The sequence below is a fragment of the Cucurbita pepo genome, chromosome LG02 (assembly GCF_002806865.2).
Source record: "Cucurbita pepo subsp. pepo cultivar mu-cu-16 chromosome LG02, ASM280686v2, whole genome shotgun sequence".
NCBI lineage: Eukaryota > Viridiplantae > Streptophyta > Magnoliopsida > Cucurbitales > Cucurbitaceae > Cucurbita > Cucurbita pepo.
Genome location: NC_036639.1, coordinates 5,938,912 through 5,955,020, shown reverse-complemented (window position 1 = coordinate 5,955,020; position 16,109 = coordinate 5,938,912). Strand labels below are relative to the sequence as shown.

At 36.0% G+C, this 16,109-nt stretch overlaps 1 protein-coding gene and 4 long non-coding RNA genes across 6 annotated transcripts in view; all 5 read right to left on the bottom strand.

Annotated features, from left to right (window-relative positions):
• Window positions 1-3,464: 3,464 nt before the first annotated feature.
• Window positions 3,465-3,692, bottom strand: LOC111786080. Its single transcript, XR_002813751.1, has 2 exons — window positions 3,624-3,692; window positions 3,465-3,516 (listed from the first exon to the last, which is right to left on the bottom strand). It is a non-coding gene; the product is annotated as an uncharacterized LOC111786080 (long non-coding RNA).
• A 366-nt stretch (window positions 3,693-4,058) lies between these two features.
• On the bottom strand, window positions 4,059-4,286 carry LOC111786066. Its single transcript, XR_002813748.1, has 2 exons — window positions 4,218-4,286; window positions 4,059-4,110 (listed from the first exon to the last, which is right to left on the bottom strand). It is a non-coding gene; the product is annotated as an uncharacterized LOC111786066 (long non-coding RNA).
• A 421-nt stretch (window positions 4,287-4,707) lies between these two features.
• Window positions 4,708-5,164, bottom strand: LOC111786060. The gene is made up of 2 exons (XR_002813746.1): window positions 4,867-5,164; window positions 4,708-4,759 (listed from the first exon to the last, which is right to left on the bottom strand). It is a non-coding gene; the product is annotated as an uncharacterized LOC111786060 (long non-coding RNA).
• Window positions 5,165-5,391: 227 nt separating this feature from the next.
• Window positions 5,392-5,619, bottom strand: LOC111786072. The gene is made up of 2 exons (XR_002813750.1): window positions 5,551-5,619; window positions 5,392-5,443 (listed from the first exon to the last, which is right to left on the bottom strand). It is a non-coding gene; the product is annotated as an uncharacterized LOC111786072 (long non-coding RNA).
• A 2,184-nt stretch (window positions 5,620-7,803) lies between these two features.
• Window positions 7,804-16,109, bottom strand: part of LOC111786048 (basic blue protein-like) — a 44,763-nt gene continuing 36,457 nt past the window's right edge. Inside the window, exons 1-2 of one of the 2 annotated variants that reach the window (XM_023666407.1) lie at window positions 8,406-8,668; window positions 7,804-8,121 (exon numbers count right to left, since the gene is read on the bottom strand). In XM_023666407.1, coding sequence (XP_023522175.1) covers window positions 7,922-8,121; window positions 8,406-8,598 — 393 coding nt within the window. In that variant the 5' untranslated portion in view covers window positions 8,599-8,668 and the 3' untranslated portion in view covers window positions 7,804-7,921. Of the gene's footprint in view, window positions 8,122-8,405; window positions 8,669-16,109 lie in introns of those variants that run through there. The other variant, XR_002813745.1, reaches the window with a different exon arrangement.

Here is a 16,109-nt window from a genome sequence, read left to right as displayed (position 1 = left end):
TTCTCACGTGGTATCTCAGTGTATTTCTCTCTTATCTCTTCCTTTCCTTTCGTTCCCATGTGGCTTCTTCTATTTTGTGGTTTTGCCACATTACTTTAACAAAGATGATGTCTCTGATGCGTATAGCTTTCACCTCATGGGCCAAGATTTTTTTCTGGCTTTTAGTCATAACTCAATTCCTCATCTACCTGTAGCGGTTCATAATCTGTCAGGTTGCTTGGATCAGTTATATACTTGCGGCGTATCGACATATTAAATACGTTGTGCACTGATGAGAGGAATGGTAATAGGGATAGTATGTACGCCATTGTTTTGACAAAGCATGGGCTCTACATGCCATTACATTTGAACCTTAAGACGCCTTTCATCAGGAGCACTTTCAAGAATACTATGTTGTCCACTTCAAATCCTAAGCTCTTACGCCTCTCATCAGAATAATTTTTCTGTCTACTCTGATTTGTGCGCATTCTCGCCCTGATCTGTTGTACGGCCTATTGGTAGTCTGGACTAACTCGAATCCCAACAACTCTCATTCACCTACCTCGTCCCCAGCAAACTTAGGACCTACACCATTTCCCCCATTATGCTTCAAACGGTGTCATCTCAATAGTTGCTTCGAAGATGTTGTTATAAAAGAACTCCATGAGATACAATTTAAATTCTCAACTACCTGCAAAATCCAACACACAGGCACGCAATATATCTTCCAAGATATGGTTCAAACGCTCCATCTAACCATCGGTTTGTGGAAGGATACCAGTAATGAAGTCAACGCGAGTACCCAATGTTATGGAAAACTATGATAGATATTGGGTGCATAACGTGGGTCTCAATCTGACATATGGGTACTTGCACTCCATATAGTCTAACAATATCTCTCATGTATAGTTAGCCTAACTCTCAACAACATAGGTATCCTCTCCAAGTAAAAAGTATATGGACTTGGTAAGTTTTTCAACGATCATCTGTATCATTGTATATCCTTTTAGAATCTTTGTAGACCCAGGTCGAAGTTCATTACTATTTTTCATATTTCCAATATGGAATGCTCAAAGGTTGCAACAACCATACCATCTTTGGTTCCTCATAATCCATCAACCATCACCCCTTAAGGCCATAAATGAGTCTCTTGAGGTCATAAATAACTCCCACTTGTTGATACATCATTAATTTTCTAACAACCTACATTGATCTTACCTAATTACCCTTAAGATCATAAATGAGCCCCATATAAAGTTTCATATCATTTAGAGTTCTTTACGGTCTTGAAAACATCATAGAATTCTTATTGGGTACTTTTGGTCATTTACCAACCCAAATCTTGGTTTAAATCCTCGACGTATTCCAATGACCTTGAATATTTTCATAATCCTTCTAAACCATCACATAAGGAAAAATTTATACTATGCAAAGGTCATTTGGGTCATAAGCCAGTGAGCCATAATCATAGGGGATTTTGGTCATTTTTTAGCTACCGGCTCTGCCCCCTAACCTAAAATTTTATACATAACTTAGTAGGTTCATGGCTCAGGCGCATTTAGTAGGTTCATGGCTCAGGCGCATCCTTGAAATCAACATTCACGTGGATACTAATGCATGAAAAATATCAAATATTTAACCCAACCTTAATTCCAACCCTTTTTTTTTGTTTTTATGTCATTTAAGATAACTTGATTTCTTCTTTTAACTAGATTAATGGTTTAACTAGTTTCATGTATTACTTGGACTTTCAAGTCACATCCTCTGAACCTTGCTAAATTGGACTTTCAAGTCACATCCTCTAAACCTTGCTCAACACCGGGCACATTTACCTATATATCCTCACAAACTCATTTTAAAAGATTCTCATGGTAGTAAAAGATTCCCATGGTAGAAAGAGGGTACAGATAATTAGTAATGCAGAGGCAGAGTGGATATCATGATATGTAATAGAACTTGGGATACTAAATCCAACCTCAAATAAAGGGTCTTGTAACCTTAACTACGACAATACCTTTGAAACATCTTGAAATGGGCTATTTTTCTACCAAAAAAAAAAAGAAAAATTGTTTAGATTGAGCAATGAAATACATTGGTGTAAGGGTACAGGGAAGATTACCATGGAACTTTTAGTTGATTTAGAGAAAAATTCTACCATTGTAATCATGGCGAAGAAAGTCTCGTATTGTAGTCTATCTCCATAAAATTTCTATACACTTCGACGATGATCGTAACACCTCATTGATACTTTTAAATCACCTTAGAGGCTCCCAAAATGCAACCTTGACGTCTTTTCAACCCATAATTGTCACCGTACTATTATATAGACATTATTCTCATATTCTCTAGTAGAGTTTAGGTGACAAATCTTTAGTTGGCCCCATAACGTAAGTGTTGGGTTATGGAGCATGCTGCTTATTTATAGCTCATTCTACGGTTCTACGTATAAAGCTATATGTGGTAAATGACATATAATGCAAATGGTCATATATAGTGAAAAAGGATATATAATAAAAGGCTATGGATGATTATATATGGTAAATTTATAATAAACTGAACCATATATATACAATCTTAGTAGTGCTTTTAAAATGTACTTTCTGCCTTCTCTATATTGTCTCTTGCCGTACATACTTAAAGTCATCAATATAAATCTTTATTCAATATTCCTCCTTTCATTTTCTCTCTCCTGTTCTTTGTGATCATCTAGATCGAGTGTGTGTGTTATTGTGTGATCCTATGAACTGGTATCAAATTTAGGCGAGATTCATCATGATCTGAGAAGATCGAAAGCTCAAATGTTGGAATTGAGAAGTTTAATGGATCCGATTTTGATTTTTGGACGATGCAGATTGAAGATTATTTGTACCAGAAAGATCTTCACAAACCCCCGTAGGAGGTGAATTCGGATACCATGAACACGGAGCAGTAGAAGCTCAAGGATCGACAGGCCTCAGGGTTGATCCGGTTGACGCTATAAAAAAAAGCAGCGTTCAACATCATCAAGGAGAAGACAATATCAGATTTGTTGAAGGTACTGTTGACTATGTACCAAAAAAACGTCGCCTATGAACAAAGTGTATTTTATGTGGAGATTGTTTAATTTACAAATATGTGATGGTGAATCTATTGTTGATCATACAAATGAATTCAATAGGATTGTAAGTCAACTGAGATCCGTGGAAATTAATTTTGAATATGAAATTAAAGCATTGGTTTGATGTCATCTTTACCGAAATTGTGGGAAATTAAAGCTTAGGTGAAATTAAAGCATTGAAAGTATTCCCACACAGTACAAGCAAATCACAACTAATTCTATAATATTTTCAGACCCTTTGCCATCGAAGTAAGTTCACGATTAGGAGTTTATTGATGAACCCCTGATCATCTCTATATCACAACATACATACCACTTGCGTAAACGTATCATAAACAGAGATATAGTATAGTAATCTAGACATACCTTCACGTAGATGTGTCTTTTCCCATCATCAATTCTCACATTGCAGACTTTTGATTTTGGTTTCTTCATCAAACCTTCAGTATTATTCAGTTCAATCGTAATGAGCAACAAATCATCGAGTTTGGTCAAGAATTGAGGGAGATATTATCTACTAAAGTTCCTCAAAACCCCAAAATCGTACCTTACATTTCCAAGCTCAATCTCCTTCTATAGTCCCTCTTGGTTCACGAATCCTTCCTGAAAGTGTAAATTGTCCTCTAACGAGTCTATACCAATCAACCACGATCAATTTCATACCCTGCAGAGAGAGAATTTAGAATATGAAACTCTAAAGTCAAACCATAANGTTTGATGTCATCTTTACCGAAATTGTGGGAAATTAAAGCTTAGGTGAAATTAAAGCATTGAAAGTATTCCCATATAGTACAAGCAAATCACAACTAATTCTATAATATTTTCAGACCCTTTGCAATCGAAGCAAGTTCACGATTAGGAGTTTATTGATGAACCCCTGATCATCTCTATATCACAGCATACATACCACTTGCGTAAACATATCATAAACAGAGATATAGTATAGTAATCTAGACATACCTTCACGTAGATGTGTCTTTTCCCATCATCAATTCTCACATTGCAGACTTTTGATTTTGGTTTCTTCATCAAACCTTCAGTATTATTCAGTTCAATCGTAATGAGCAACAAATCATCGAGTTTGGTCAAGAATTGAGGGAGATATTATCTACTAAAGTTCCTCAAAACCCCAAAATCGTACCTTACATTTCCAAGCTCAATCTCCTTCTATAGTCCCTCTTGGTTCACGAATCCTTCCTGAAAGTGTAAATTGTCCTCTAACGAGTCTATACCAATCAACCACGATCAATTTCATACCCTGCAGAGAGAGAATTTAGAATATGAAACTCTAAAGTCAAACCATAAAAAGTCATCTTAAACTCGAAACAGGTACTCTCCCTTCACAATCGAGCTCAACTGCTGTTTGTGGACGGAGATGGGGAAAATTTGTTCATCTCCACCCTGCTCCTNATTAAAGCATTGAAAGTATTCCCACACAGTACAAGCAAATCACAACTAATTCTATAATATTTTCAGACCCTTTGCCATCGAAGTAAGTTCACGATTAGGAGTTTATTGATGAACCCCTGATCATCTCTATATCACAACATACATACCACTTGCGTAAACGTATCATAAACAGAGATATAGTATAGTAATCTAGACATACCTTCACGTAGATGTGTCTTTTCCCATCATCAATTCTCACATTGCAGACTTTTGATTTTGGTTTCTTCATCAAACCTTCAGTATTATTCAATTCAATCGTAATGAGCAACATATCATCGAGTTTGGTCAAGAATTGAGGGAGATATTATCTACTAAAGTTCCTCAAAACCCCAAAATCGTACCTTACATTTCCAAGCTCAATCTCCTTCTATAGTCCCTCTTGGTTCACGAATCCTTCCTGAAAGTGTAAATCGTCCTCTAACGAGTCTATACCAATCAACCACGATCAATTTCATACCCTGCAGAGTGAGAATTTAGAATATGAAACTCTAAAGCCAAACCATAAAAGTCATCTTAAACTCGAAACAGGTACTCTCCCTTCACAAACCGGGCTCAACTACTGTTGGTGGACGGAGATGGGGAAAATTTGTTCGTCTCCACCCTGCTCCAGGGACGTTTCTACCATCAAGCTGATTTTGGATCAATTTAAATTTAACAAAATAATAATAATAATAATCAAATTTCATTAAAGGGTAACCACCTCTTTCTTTAATCAAATTTCATTAAAAGANGTTCACGATTAGGAGTTTATTGATGAACCCCTGATCATCTCTATATCACAACATACATACCACTTGCGTAAACGTATCATAAACAGAGATATAGTATAGTAATCTAGACATACCTTCACGTAGATGTGTCTTTTCCCATCATCAATTCTCACATTGCAGACTTTTGATTTTGGTTTCTTCATCAAACCTTCAGTATTATTCAGTTCAATCGTAATGAGCAACAAATCATCGAGTTTGGTCAAGAATTGAGGGAGATATTATCTACTAAAGTTCCTCAAAACCCCAAAATCGTACCTTACATTTCCAAGCTCAATCTCCTTCTATAGTCCCTCTTGGTTCACGAATCCTTCCTGAAAGTGTAAATTGTCCTCTAACGAGTCTATACCAATCAACCACGATCAATTTCATACCCTGCAGAGAGAGAATTTAGAATATGAAACTCTAAAGTCAAACCATAAAAAGTCATCTTAAACTCGAAACAGGTACTCTCCCTTCACAATCGAGCTCAACTGCTGTTTGTGGACGGAGATGGGGAAAATTTGTTCATCTCCACCCTGCTCCTTTCTACCATCAAGCTGATTTTGGATCAATTTAAATTTAACAAAATAATAATAATAATAATCAAATTTCATTAAAGGGTAACCACCTCTTTCTTTAATCAAATTTCATTAAAAGAAAATAATTTAAAAATCTAGACGCTTCTTTAAGTACTTAAAAAAAAAAAAGTTTATTTTCAACCAATTTTACCATGTATTTTAAAAATGTAAGTTTAATTTAATTTTTTTTCCGAATATAGAATAAATTTGACTTTCCTTTAAATTATGCTATTTTTTATTATTATTATTTTATACATAATTAAATAAATTGATGACTATTTAATTTTCAATTTTAAAAATTGCGTTAGCTTTCTTTTACCATTTCCTTACCGTAAAATATTATGAATTAAAAGGTGCGCAATCAGTTGTTAGAATAAATAGGTCTTCAAATAGTTCTAAATAGGTCTTCAAATAGTTCATCAACTCTGCAATCAGTTGTTAGAATAAATAGGTCTTCGTTCATTTGAAAAAATTGAAACCCTTCTTATTGNCAAATGGTCCAATGGGAGCAAGAATTTCCAGGAACATTTCATTTCTGAGCAGAAGAGCCATTTTCATTTTCAAGTAGTGTTCGCTCGATTACGTATTAATCAATATTCGATTGATTGGTCTGAGGTTATCGATAAAAAAGATTTGTCTAAGTCACTTCGTTTCTTTTTGTCCAAGTTTCTTCTCTTTTTGTCTAACTCACTTCCTTTTTTCTTTGTGAGTTTCGGGAATATCCCCATTCATAGGTCCGAGATCCACATCTATGAATTGAAAGGTCCGAATGATCAACTCTGCAATCAGTTGTTAGAATCAATAGGTCTTCAAATCGTTCATTTGAAAAAATTGAAACCCTTCTTATTGGATGATCATGATACTTCCCAAAAATCGAAATTCTTGATCAATGGAGGAACAATATCACCATTTTTGTTCAATAAGATACCAAAGTGGATGATTGACTCATTCCATACGAGAAATAAACCAAAGTGGATGATTGACTCATTCCATGCGAGAAATAAAAATCCTTTGATAACACTTATTCCTATTTCTCAATGATATCCCACGATCAAGACAATTGGCTAAATCCCGTGAAACCGATCATTTTCATTTTCTTAAATAAACATTTAAAATTTTAGTCATATTCCAAAAATAAAATAAATTAAGGTAACAGGTTTGCTCTATTTCCCAAATTCAAGTTAAATAGATTAGAAATGCTAAATGCTAACGAAATGAGATGGACCTCATAACAAGAAACGACTCTCGATCAACTTCGAGGGACGGAAGACAAGCGTACTCAAATTTAGTGAAAACCGGCTAAGGCCAACCAAGTAACATGACGATGTAAGATGTAAGATAATGAAATTTCTTAATATAACGTTATTCCATATTAAGATTCGATGATTTTCTTAAGTCACAACCCGTATGGAATATATATTTAAATAATTATAAAAAATTTCAAATACGATATATAAATATTAAAAAAAAAGGAAAAAAAAAAACTTACAAACAATACAATTAATTCATTATTTATATTTATATTTGTTTATATAATTAATTATCTCCCTTTCTATATTTGTGAAATGTAAATCCGTACTAAACAAATTATTATTAATTATAAGCATTAAATTATTTAATTTTAAATCATTAAATAATATTTTTATTTTAAATTTCAATCTTCACGGTCAAAAACTAAATACTTATACACATTAAATAAATTAAACTTATTTTATTATAAATAATAGTTTTAATAAATATGGTATTACGTCAATATAAGTTATTAATAGAAATAATTTAAAGAAACATCAATATAAGTTATTAATAGAAACAATTTAAAGAAACATACCCGTTTTAATTTATATTAATTTTTGTTTATATTAATTTATAAAAATAAGACAATTTAGTGCATTAACATTATTATGCTAATTTTTTCGATATAAATAAACAAAGAGAAAAAATAATAATAAGATGCATATAACCACACTTAATTATTATCAATTATTTTATTTCCACAATGTTTCCAAATCATCGTTACTTAGAACATTTATATCGAGATCGATGTGTAAACGATACGGGGTGGTCGAGAACTAGAGGGAATTGATAGCAATTTTCATCCCAGCTTGGCAGTGGCCTGGGGTAGTGCATATGAAGAAGTTGTGTCCTCTTGAGAGCATGATTTCATCCTTACCTGAATTGAACACTGTGGCCCCTCTTGGAGCTATGCAGCTTCTATAACCCCCCTCGTCCACTGCCACCACGTTGTGAACTGTCGGGTTATAGTTGAATCCTAAAAAAAAAAAAAAAGTATGTATTCGTTTAGTTTACTTTTTGAATATATTTATATAGCAGTAATGTAACCACCCATATCCTCTTTGGTCTTTCCCTTTTGGGCTTCCCCTCAAGGCTTTAAAATGAGTCTGCTACATTTGGTTAGTAGAATATTTTCTCTTTCGATCTCACTTCTGTTTTTCATTCTTAACATAGTATCAAAGCATCATTCTTAACAGATATGATTACGCAAGTAAAACATTAGTTACTATTCAACTATCAAAACGAGAGTTGAAAACTCACTTAATATGTCACCGACTCTAAACACCTTCCCATTAGGCCATCCTTCTGTGCCCAGGTTCCATCCGTTCGAGTCGCCAACAACAAAAGTTGTAGCAGCATCGCCATGTTCGAAGCCAAGCAGCAGCAGCAACGCCATTGCAACAGCCACCGTGCTCATCGAAACTGCTCCGCTGCTCCCCTCGTGTCGAGCCATTCGTGAAGCCGAAGTAGCTCTCAAGAAAGATATGGAAAACAATTGTGTTCCATTGAAGCTTGGAAATGATGGTTATAAAGATATGTAAAACATACCAAACTTGCCCTTTTCTTTTCCTTTGATTCCTGCGGGGAAGTAGTGGGCCGTTTTGCAATTGATTATGTCTATTCGTTTTGCTATTAAAAGAAAGAGAAACAATCTTCCTCCTTTCTCTCCAGTAACCTTTCGTTCCTTCCACAAATATCTCTCCTCAACCCACCTCAGCGAAAAAAAATCACAGTTTGCAAAAAGGAATAAAAAGACAAAGAAAATTTGTGAACAAAATTAAAAGGGAGTAAATACAGATAAAGAGAAAAACAAGAAAAGTAAGCAATAGAGTAAATACAGATAAAGAAAAAAAAATAAGAAAAGCAAATATAGAGGAAAAGAAAGCACAGAATGACTTAAATAACTCTATCAACTTTTTTATACAACCGAAACTATATAAAATAAGATTTTTAATAAAAACATAATCATATATATATAACAGTCCAAAACTTTTAACAATTGACCAATGTAATTAAAAATATAATTTTATAGAGTTCAAACTTGAAACTGATGTCATGGGCTCACACACATAGGTTGGCTTGGATTTCAAAGGACAAAATCGAACTTTCATTAATGATAACTTCTAGACATCAACCTAAGCTAATCAAGTAAGTGGTCTTACTATCGGCATAGTTATATTTGATGTTGACACGTACCTCGTGGTTCGGCACGTGTCATATATATTGATATGTGTGAGTTGTTTGTGGATTGATATGCTTATCATATGTTATGTATATGTTATAATATGTGAATTACGGTATGATGTGTTCAATGATATGTTTGAGATAGGATACGATAAGGATTGTGAATGTTTGCTTAATCCACCACACCTAAATGGTGTGAAAGTTATCTTATTTATAATAAAATAAATTATTTGCCTTATAATAAAATATCAAATATAATATATATGGTAAACTATAATTTATTACTAAATATCCTTAACACCCCACCGCAAGCTGAGCGTCGGATTTGAACGAACGTGAAGCTTGGATCTGAAAAATTCAAAGTGGTTGAGAAACACTTTTCGTGAAGATGTCAACAACCTGAGAGGGATCGCCGCTCAGCGGCGATGCTGCCTTGGCTTCGATGAGAATATGTATAACCCATGAATAGGGATTGTCGCTTAGCGACGATGCTACCTTGGCTCTGGTGAGAATATGTCTAACCCCAAGAAGTAGAAGGGAAAACCTAGAGCAAGGGACAAAGACAATGTTGAAGCCGGAAGAGTCGCCACATTGGGCGAAGGAGCCAATTTTGGCGAGAAGGGCGGCGGCAACTTGGTTGGCGAAGAGGCCAGTGCGGCGCCCAGATTCCAAAGGTAAATCTCTACATAAGGTCAATGGGCTTATCGAGATTCTGTATATTTTCGAAGAGAATGCTGATGAAGATCCTAAGATTAGGGTTTTTGTGAAGGATGAAAGAGGGAAAAATGGGAAGAAAATGAAAGAGGCTATGTTTGGAAAATGTGAGGTTGTATGTACAGAGTATGGCGAAGGGTGATTTGGAGGTCAAAAGAGCAGAGCCGAAGAGTAATCAATCGGCTCTGCATGTGGCAGCCATGAGGACTGCCCCTGCGGCGTCAAAGCCAGCAGTGGTGGTGGAGAAGAACAGTAGAAGATTTCAAAAGTCATTGAAAATAAAGAATCTGAGTTGCTAAACCAAAATGGCTCTGATACCATGTGAATGTTTGCTTAATCCACCACATCTAAAGTGAAAGTTATCTTATTTATAATAAAATAAATTACAAGAATATGGAAATAGTAATAAATGGAAAGATATTTATGGTAATAAGACAAATATCTAATATTTGCCTTATAATAAAATATCAAATATAATATATATGGTAAACTATAATTTATTACTAAATATCCTTAACACCCCACCGCAAGCTGAGCGTCGGATTTGAACGAACGTGAAGCTTGGATCTGAAAAATTCAAAGTGGTTGAGAAACACTTTTCGTGAAGATGTCAACAACCTGGTTCAGAGGAGGCGTAGAGAAACACTTTCTTGGCCATCGAAAATTGCTGAGGGATCGCCGCTCAGCGGCGATGCTGCCTTGGCTTCGATGAGAATATGTATAACCCATGAATAGGGATTGTCGCTTAGCGACGATGCTACCTTGGCTCTGGTGAGAATATGTCTAACCCCAAGAAGTAGAAGGGAAAACCTAGAGCAAGGGACAAAGACAATGTTGAAGCCGGAAGAGTCGCCACATTGGGCGAAGGAGCCAATTTTGGCGAGAAGGGCGGCGGCAACTTGGTTGGCGAAGAGGCCAGTGCGGCGCCCAGATTCCAAAGGTAAATCTCTACATAAGGTCAATGGGCTTATCGAGATTCTGTATATTTTCGAAGAGAATGCTGATGAAGATCCTAAGATTAGGGTTTTTGTGAAGGATGAAAGAGGGAAAAATGGGAAGAAAATGAAAGAGGCTATGTTTGGAAAATGTGAGGTTGTATGTACAGAGTATGGCGAAGGGTGATTTGGAGGTCAAAAGAGCAGAGCCGAAGAGTAATCAATCGGCTCTGCATGTGGCAGCCATGAGGACTGCCCCTGCGGCGTCAAAGCCAGCAGTGGTGGTGGAGAAGAACAGTAGAAGATTTCAAAAGTCATTGAAAATAAAGAATCTGAGTTGCTAAACCAAAATGGCTCTGATACCATGTGAATGTTTGCTTAATCCACCACATCTAAAGTGAAAGTTATCTTATTTATAATAAAATAAATTACAAGAATATGGAAATAGTAATAAATGGAAAGATATTTATGGTAATAAGACAAATATCTAATATTTGCCTTATAATAAAATATCAAATATAATATATATGGTAAACTATAATTTATTACTAAATATCCTTAACAAGGATGCACAAGACGAAATGTGACGATAGGAGTAAGATGCATTCATGAAACGTTAAGGTTAGGTTACATACCGAAGTGCTATGGATATGAGAGATTGATAAGAGAATATGGTTAGGTTATGTGTAGTGAGGGATATGGGTAGAAAGGGATAGGTTTGTGATAGATTGATAGAACAATAGCGTTAGGATACGTTCATGTGATGATATATGACTAAGGTACGTTCATGTAACGACATGACTGTGATANGAATGTTTGCTTAATCCACCACATCTAAAGTGAAAGTTATCTTATTTATAATAAAATAAATTACAAGAATATGGAAATAGTAATAAATGGAAAGATATTTATGGTAATAAGACAAATATCTAATATTTGCCTTATAATAAAATATCAAATATAATATATATGGTAAACTATAATTTATTACTAAATATCCTTAACAAGGATGCACAAGACGAAATGTGACGATAGGAGTAAGATGCATTCATGAAACGTTAAGGTTAGGTTACATACCGAAGTGCTATGGATATGAGAGATTGATAAGAGAATATGGTTAGGTTATGTGTAGTGAGGGATATGGGTAGAAAGGGATAGGTTTGTGATAGATTGATAGAACAATAGCGTTAGGATACGTTCATGTGATGATATATGACTAAGGTACGTTCATGTAACGACATGACTGTGATAGATATAAGACGTTAAGGCTATGATAAGTCGGGGCAACAATATGGAACAAGAATCGAGCAAGGTTGAGAGCCCATTCAAGAGTTATGAGTGTTTAGATTGTGGGTCTCCTACTCTCCGATTTCTTCCAAATTCGAGAGCAATTCTCCACCATTTCTCCCCAAATGTATTCCTATAGTTTCTAAACAAGATTACCCACAAGTTCTGTGAAGGAACAAAGTGCTGAAAGTGCCCAGAAACCATTTCCCAATTCAATCCCCCATTGAAGAACTTAAAGGAAAGCTTGAAAATGCAATCTGGGGATACACGACGATCCGTCGAGCAAGAACGATCCCAATAAGTTTATGCACCTCCACGGAGTGTTTCCAATTGAAGGAAATCGATTTTGGGCTTAAGTTGGGGATAAGTGACGAAATCCTATCTACGGTCCCTTTTCCTTCAAATTAAGGATTCCTTTAGCTTCAGAGGAAGGATTTGGGTGATTTTGATGAAGGGAATCGAGAGTCGAAGCGTCGTAGAACAAGTTACCCAAGAGATCGAAAATCTGACGTTTCGGGAAGTTGCATACCGAGAACGATCTCTCAAAATTAAGGTCCCACACTCAAAGAAGTTCCTCCAAACCAATTCCTATAGCTTGAGGAAAGGATATGGAAGAGGTTCCATGGAGAAATAGGGCCTTGAAAACCCCTAAAATTGGCTGCCCAATGATGAATCCCCTATTTTAGCTACGGCGAGGAAAATGATTTTGGACGAACTTTGGAGGCGAATATCTTAGGCTACGATCAACAAAAAGAAACTAGACACAATAAGGAGTCTGTGGAAGGAAATTGGAAGTAATACGGATACCGGAAGCTCAAGAATGGAGGTCCCGAACGTCGACGATGAGGTAAGTAGCCACATTGGATTTTTCTTAAGAAATACTTGTAGGAATCACTTGGATTTTTATATGAGCCCTAAACGAAGTATGAAAAAAGGATATATGAAAGAAAAATTCAAAGAACCGTGAGTTAAGGCTCTAAACCGACCAAATTACTCGAGATTTAAGGAACATTAAGATAACCCACTAAATGAGCTCTGATTCCTATGAAATTTTATTACTGAGCATAATATATCATTCTAAGGTTATGTATGGAAATTTGAGGTCATTGGATAAGGATAAGTAGGTAAACCAAGAAACGGGGAGAATTGACCATAATGCCCCTAAGAATATCTACCTACGGTTAATGACCAAGATGACCTCCAAATGCTATGAAACACTATAGTAGATCTTATTTATGATGCTTGATTAGGTAATGAAGTTTGAAAGCCATTGTAACTCGTTAAGGAGCAAAACCAAGAATTAGGGGTAAAATGACCATAATGCCCCTACGGAAGACTACCTACGGTTTAAGCCCTAAATGACTTCCCAACATTATGAAATGTTGTATGAATCCTTATCTCAAGAGGTTGTATAAGGAAATGAAGTTTGGGAGTAATTAGAAAACGTTAGGTAGCAAAACCAAGATATGGGGAAAACGTATATCACGAACCATGCAACTTTGCCTCCTAGGATGACGAAAGAGGTATCCATGAAATAAGAGATTCTCCACAAGTACCCTTGGTTTCTAATGAGACTCTACGTGCACAAGACCACGTCGGAGCTATTCCTAAGAAGAACTTGTATGTTCCCAAGCTTGACCCAAGACATTATGCATAAACCTAGGATCCCCAAGAATGCATAGAAACACCTAGGTTAATGCAAATGACATGCTTAACAAGTTGCTAGGATCCATGCCCGGAGTAACCGTTATCTCTCATCACGAAGTGTACCACGAGACCCCTATTCCTCTTTAGGTGAGATGCCCTGCTATATCTACCATGAGCATGATGCCACGATGAACTTATTATCTCCCTCACCTAAATGAGATGCCCTGCATCATGAATTTCCAATAGGATGCCACGATTATGATAACGCCACCTATGCACTCATGGGGAGAAAATTAAGGGTTACTTTGGAAGAGTTTTCAGGGAACACAAGGCATGACATGACAACCCCCAAGGCTTAGTTCCTGAAAACGGAACAAGTAGTCATATCCTAGCTCAAGGTCTAGAGATGCTCCAACTTACCAACTATTCTCTTTAAGGCGTACTCTATATGACTTGAGAATAAGTTCAAGATTACAAGGTGGTTGGAGCAAGTTTGGAACCTAAACCAAGATGGAACTTAGGAAACGCCTAAAGGAAACATGTCAAGATTCAAGACCCTTCTAGAACCCTCTAAGGAGTCCATTATGAACTTATGACCTTCTAGAATAACTCATGCTAGTTATTACGATGGGTTCATATGATCACGAATGTATATAACAACTTACGCTTCAAGAAACATAAGAACCTTAGAAACTTACAAGATTAAGAATCAATAACAAGCTATACAACTACCAAGACAAGAAGAATGCTAGGTACCACTCAAACATAAGGGACCAAAGTCCTCAAGACTCAAAATTCAAGAATGCTAGGTAATACTCTAAGCATGTCCAATTGTGGCCCATACCTCCCCACCATGGGGTGCTTTCTAAGGAGGCCTTGTTTCCTCTTCTAGGTGGGATGCCCTGCATCGTGTTTCTCTTGCAGGATGTCATGTTTGGCCTCATTCCCCTCACCTAGATGAGAGGCCCTGCACCATGTTATGATTCGCAGGATGCCATGTTCATGTATGCACCGATCACGTGACCTTTATGGTCTATGCCATGTTCATGCATGCATCGATCACTTGACCTTTATGGTCTATCATGGGGAGTGACCTATGGGCACGATGGAGCAAGAAGAGAGTAAGTTACCCTAGCCATGAATCAAGAACCTCCTAAGACCTCCCGCGGTACATCATGCTTATGACTTAGACTACGCTACTTGGAGCGTATGAAGCCTTGAGCGTAGGTATTAAGACTGTGTCGCTTGGAACGCATGAAGCCTCAGACACAGGTCGACAAGTTTATGTCTAGTACCGTAAATCCTAAGGGAAGTGTCTTGGAGAACGAATTAAGAAACATAACAAGAACATACGACAAGAACAAGAACAAGAACAAGAAAAAGAAAAGAAAGAAGGTGGTACCCTAGCATATCAAGGACACGATTAAGAGCCTACAAGTAGGCTACTTACTGAGTCTTGTACTCATTCCTTATTCTCCATTTTTTTTTTCAGGAAATAATGAGCTGATCGAGGTCGGTAGCGGACTATGGAGCAGGTGCCATAGACAAATCTCACCCGTCGTCCTCAACCCATTGTTGTAAGACGTTTTGTGTTCGTTCCTTATTTTGTATTTTAACCATTATGTTATATTTTAAATTACTAATGCGCCCACTGTTTTCGTATAATTTAAATTATGTTTTAAATTTTAATGGTTTAATTTCGCGAAAAATTTACGGGTCATTTTAGAGTCATCGAGTCAGCCTAGTTCTTGCACGAACTGACTAGTGAGCCCATATTCGCATGTATGCGTTGGTGTGTAGAGTATATGGTACACATCCAAGGTGCCCAATAAGAATAGTACCGTACAAAAAATAGACTGATATGATAGGTCTTGTCATTGCATTCGCATGTTCTTGCATTTAACCTCCAATAGTGGGTCACTTACTCAGTATTTCTTCAAATACTCAACCCACGTGATACCTCTGTTTCACGCAAACGCAATGGTGCAATAGGCCAAAAATAAATAAATAAAGAAATAAACAAATAAAAATAATTATAAAAAAATAGTTAAAATAATAATAATAATAATAATTAAATAAATAAAATTAAAAAAAAAAAAAACAACTTTTCCCCACTTCTCTGCCATAACACTTACTGCAAAAAAAAAAAAAAAAAAAAAAAAAAAAAAAAAAAAAAAAAAAAAAAAAAAAAAAAAAA